The 5,631-nt window shown below is 41.3% G+C and overlaps 1 protein-coding gene across 1 annotated transcript; it reads right to left on the bottom strand.

Annotated features, from left to right (window-relative positions):
• Positions 1-950: 950 nt before the first annotated feature.
• On the bottom strand, positions 951-1,880 carry LOC142650016 (olfactory receptor 5V1-like). The gene has a single exon (XM_075825579.1). The coding sequence runs from the start codon at positions 1,878-1,880 to the stop codon at positions 951-953; it is 930 nt and encodes a 309-aa protein (XP_075681694.1).
• Positions 1,881-5,631: the final 3,751 nt, after the last annotated feature.

The raw sequence follows: 5,631 nt of genomic DNA, 5'->3' as shown, positions 1-5,631 counted from the left end.
ATGAAATATCAGGAACCTATTTAACCTAAAAAAAAGTAGTGTATATCCATATGGGCAATTTCATATGTTGTGCCGTTCTCTCTTAGATCACACAAAAGAAAATAATTTTTCAATTGGATTTTTTTTTTAAAATGCTCCTGTGTCTAAAGATTGCTGTTACATTCTTGTGTTCTTTTTATTTTCTCTAAGAAAGTCCCCCTAATGGACACACATGCACTCTAGCTCAGTCCCAACGCCCAGAATCTTGTACATGGGCAGTGGAGTGATTCCTGCTATTCTGCAGGTCAGCCAATAAGAATCAGCACACTATGTACTGAACACACATATTAGATGGACGTTCTGAGAGGGAACAAAAAGAACGCCAGGGGGCGCCATAACAAGTATGTAACCGCAACATCTAGAGACAGGAGCATTTTTTTAAAATTTGAAATTATTTTATTTTCTGTGATTTACAAGAGAAATGTAATTTTAAGGGTATGTTCACATGGAGTGTTTTCAGCTGTTTTTCGGGCCGTAAACATCTGCCCATTGATTTCAGTGGGAAAACAGCTCCAAAAACGGCCATCAAAAACGCAGTGAAAAACGCGACTTTGATTAAAAAACATCTGAAAAGCAAGAGCTGTTTTCCCTTGAAAACCGCACTGTATTTTGAGACGTTTTTTATTTTGTGTGTGCACATACCCTTAATCTTAAGACAACCTCTTTAAGTAAACTCTTACTCACTCTGTTTGCATGCTCTTGATCGGCAATGGTTTTCAACCATTAACTTTCATGTACAAATTCCCAGGTCATGAAAACTGTATGTAAAGAAATTCAATTACAGTTTTTATATTTGGTGCTGTAATGTGATTTACCATAGAAGCAGGTCTAGGAACATTTTATAGAACTGCTTCCCCAAGGCAGAACTGCAACTAAACAAACACAACTAAATTAACAGAATAACTAAAATGCTACATATTTGATACATAAATTTTTGTATGAAATATTTTATTGACTGTCCTTTTCAAGGCACTTTTCACCTCTTTATTCCTTAGACTATAGATAACTGGATTCAGGGCAGGTGTAACTACAGCATAGAGAAGAGATACAAGCTGGTCTTGCTTCAGTGAATATCCTGAAGTTGGCCTCATGTACATAAAGCTTATACTTCCAAAAAAGATGAGGACAACAATCAGATGAGACGCACATGTCGAAAATGCTCTGCTTCTTCCCCCCTTAGTGTGAATTTTTACGATGGCTGAGATTATTTGTATATAGGATACCAGAGTGAGAAAAAAAGAGCTGAGCCCTAAAAATCCTCCAGCAGTTAGGATGAGTAGTTTGTTTAGGAAAGTATCAGAACAAGCAAGTTTGAGCATCGGTGGGATGTCGCAGAAGAAATGAGAGATCCGATGTGACTTACAGTAGGGCAGCCGCGCTGTAAAAATAGTATGTATAATTGAGGTTATAAAGCCAATGAGCCAGAGACTGGTGGCCAGTTGGATGCATTTTTGTTTGTTCATGATTGTTGTGTAGTGCATTGGGTTACAAATAGCCACACATCTGTCAAATCCCATTACTGAGAGAAGCAAACACTCCGTGCTACAACAGGAGACATAAAAATAGAGTTGAGCCATACACCCTCTGAATGAAATCTCTGAACTCCCTCCTATAAGACCTGTCAGCAACTTGGGCACAGTCACTGATGAGTAGCAGATGTCCAGAAAAGATAGGTTACCCAAAAAGAAATACATAGGTCTATGAAGTTTACTTTCCATCCATATTGTTGTAGCAATGGTGAGATTTCCACAGAGTGACATGAGGTACAAGAGCAAGAATATAACAAAAAGAAGGGACTGGACTCTTTCATCACTAGATAAGCCAGTAAGTGTAAAATACATCGTCGATGTCCAGTTCATTGTATAAACAAACCGCCTGCTAAAGAAGATGTTAGATGTCAGAATTTTTATATAGGTTTTTTTACATACTAAAGGTTGAGACATAAAATATACAGAAAGAAGAAGTTGGCACTACCGAAGCATAATAAATTCTTAAGAAGCTATTATATCAGGGGTTCCTCTGTTACTTGGATGGTGCTCAACATACAAAACAGTGCTTGTAATATGTAAGCAGAGAACGAAGAAAAGAACATGCGGCACTGACCCATTTAGTAAAACTTCATTCTTTATTGTGGCATCTTAAAATAGGACGCTTCTTAGACAGCAAGTAAGTAACAGCCTGTTTCATGCTATACAGCGCTTCTTCTAACCTCAGGAGGTCACATACCCAATAAATATTGTTATTATTGCTGTTGTTTCTTTATGTTGTGTATATGGGATTGTGTAGTCATGTTAAGTTGGCCATAGACATTAGACCTCTGTAAGTGGATTCTACCATTTTTGCCAGGATCTACCAACAATTTAATGTCTGGGGGACCTATTGGGCCTTCACAGAGGGCTGTGATAGGGTTAAATAAGAATTCAACTATATTCCTGGCCAGTAAAGCCTCCAGACCTAAAAGGAACAAGACAGGTTCTCTTTTCCCACATTTTGCTGTGATACTTACAAATCAGAGCAGCCAGGTTCTTCACTGTTGACACGTAGTGCATAGCTCTGAAACCTAGATAAACTCTTTCCTGTTCCTTATAGTCTAGGTAGTGTTCCCCATCAGTGGGTCTCGGCTCCCTAGTAGGTGGCAGCTCTAAATACTGTTGTGTCTAGTGGCACCAGAAATGGCATAATATTACTTAAACTAAACAATAGAGACATAACTGGACAGTTACAATTAGTGTACTAGCCATGTCATTACAGGGTATATCTTTAACCCCTTCCGGCAATTTCACGTACAGTTACGTGATGGGAGATGGTGTTTTCCCGCAATTCCACGTAACTGTACGTGAAACAGATGGAGCTGGCTCAGGAGCTGAGCCAGCGACATCACCGCCGGGTGACAGCTGTATGTTACAACTGGCACCCTGAGGTATTGGCCAGGACCGGAGCTAGCTTCCGATCCGACCGATTAACCCCTCACATGCTGCGTTCAATAGAGATCGCAGCATGTGCGGAGTTTATAGCCACCCGCACTGCAGCAACGTGATCGCTGGGTTGCCGGTGGCTGCAAAGGCGATCGGAGGGCTAATACTTACCTCCCGGTCTACCAGTAACGGAATCCTCCTATGCCCCGTCGTCGGCGGGGCCCAGGAGGCTTCCGGTACCATCGGTAAGATGGCGCCGGCTCAGCTTCCGGCTCAGAAGCTGAGCTGGCGTCATCAGCGGTGGGTGTCCGCTGTATGTTACAGCGGACACCCCGATCTATCAACAGGAACCGGAGCTAGCTCCGACTCCTGCCATTAACCCCTTTAATGCAGAAATTCAATGCAATCGCTGCATCAAAGTGGTTTGTATGAAATCGGCAGCCTTGCCATGCGATGGCAAGGCTGGCGACTGTTACTATGGCAACAGGATGCCTAACAATGGCTTCCTATCTGCCATTACGGAAGCCGATTAGGCCCAGCCCGGAGGCGGAGCCTGATCGGCTTGCTGTCAGTGAACAACTGACAGTTCTAATACATTGACCTACATAGGTAGTGCAATGTATTAGAACATCAAACAAACCGTTGGACCTTAAAGTCCCCTAGTGGGACTAAAGAAAAGTGTAAAAAAAAATAAAAGTTTCAAAGTTTCAATTGCCCTTTTTGAAAAAAAATAATAAAGCCATATATATTTGGTATCGCTGCGACCGTAACGACCTTAACTATAAAAATATTATGTTATTTATTCCGCACCGTGAACGGCGTAAAAAAAACCCTAAAAAATACTGACATAATTGCTATTTTTTAGTCACTTTGTCTTCCAAAAATTGAAATAAAAAGTGATCAAAAAGTCGCATGTACCCAAAAATGGTACCGATAAAAACTATAACTCGTCTCGCTGAAAACAAACCCTCATACAGCTCCGTCGACGAAAAAATTAAAACCGTTATGGCTCTCACAACTTGGCGACAGAAAAAATCCATTCTCTTTACAAAAGTTATTTTATTGTGCAAAAAGTTGTAAAACATAAAAAGTGCTATAAGTTAGGTGTCACCGGAATCGGACTGACCTGCACAATAAAGGTAACATGTAATTTATAACGCATGGTGAACGCTGTATAAAAATAATTTAAAAAATATGCCAGAATTGCTGTTTTTTGGTCACCTTGCCTCCCAAAATAAAAAGGATAACAAGTGATCAAAAAGTCGCATGTACCCCAAAATGGTACCAATAAAAACTACAGCTCGTCCCGCAAAAAAAACAGCCATCATACCACTACGTGGTAGTTAAGGCTCCAATAAGCCAGGAAATAAAAATATGCAGTTGTGCCGGCCCGAGGGGAACGTTTCTTTTGTTTCAAGTGGCGAATTATCAAGGCCGCTAAAATTAGGGAACCAGGAAGGGGAGGGCCCAAACATATCTGCTGGAAGGGTGCCCGTATTATACCAGGACAGCACTTCCCAGCAAAATTCCTCAAACTGCAAAGATCCCGAGTGTGGACCAAAAGGGGAATAAGAAAGGACCATTTATTAGTGTGACACCGGCCTGTGCAGAAAGGATTATGTCACAGCGTAACACACATCTATGGATTATTTGATTGTTTTTTTTTACCCCATTATTATACCACTTGACTATGCCCCTTATATACTCCGCCCAGCTTACATGTACCCCCACATTATAAACGGAAACACCAGTAAGACTCCAAACAAAACTAATATGCTCACTACAGCCCTAGGTGAATACCTTGAGGGGTGAAGTTTCCAAAATGGGGTAACTTCTGGGGGGATCCACTGTTTTGGTCCCACAGAGACTTTGCAAATGTGACATAGCGCCCAAAAACCAATCCAGCAAAATCTGTACTCCAAAAGCCAAATGGCACTCCTTCCCTTCTGAGCCCTACTCTGTGCCCAAACAGCAGTTTATGACCACATACACTACCGTTCAAAAGTTTGGGGTCAACCAGACAATTTTGTGTTTTCCATGAAAACTCACACTTATATTTATCAAATGAGGTGCAAAATGACTAGAAAATATAGTCAAGACATTGACAAGGTTAGAAATATTGATTTTTATTTGAAATAATAATTTTCTCCTTCAAACTTTGCTTTCGTCAAAGAATGCTCCATTTGCAGCAATTACAGCATTGCAGACCTTTGGCATTCTAGCTGTTAATTTGCTGAAGTAATCGGGAGAAATTTCATCCCATGCTTCCAGAAGGCCCTCCCACAAGTTGGATTGGCTTGATGGGCACTTCTTGCGTACCATACGGTCAAGCTGCTCCCACAACAGGTCTATGGGGTTGAGATCTGGTGACTGCGCTGGCCACTCCATTACAGACAGAATACCAGCTGCCTGCTTCTTCCCTAAATAGTTCTTGCATAATTTGGAGGTGTGCTTTGGGTCATTGTCCTGTTGTAGGATGAAATTGGCTCCAATCAAGCGCTGTCCACAGGGTATGGCATGGCATTGCAAAATGGAGTGATAGCCTTCCTTATTCAAAATCCCTTTTACCTTGTACAAATCTCCCACTTTACCAGCACCAAAGCAACCCCAGACCATCACATTACCTCCACCATGCTTGACAGATGGCGTCAGGCACTGTTCCAGCATCTTTTCAGTT

Source organism: Rhinoderma darwinii, chromosome 1 (genome assembly GCF_050947455.1).
Source record: "Rhinoderma darwinii isolate aRhiDar2 chromosome 1, aRhiDar2.hap1, whole genome shotgun sequence".
Lineage (NCBI taxonomy): Eukaryota > Metazoa > Chordata > Amphibia > Anura > Rhinodermatidae > Rhinoderma > Rhinoderma darwinii.
The sequence above is the reverse complement of the archived record's forward strand: the minus strand, read 5'-3'. Positions and strand labels throughout refer to the sequence as shown.

What these genes read in the sequence shown, in the direction of transcription:
- LOC142650016 (XM_075825579.1), bottom strand. Translation starts at nt 1,880, where the DNA reads ATGTATTTTACACTTACTGGCTTATCTAGTGATGAAAGAGTCCAGTCC.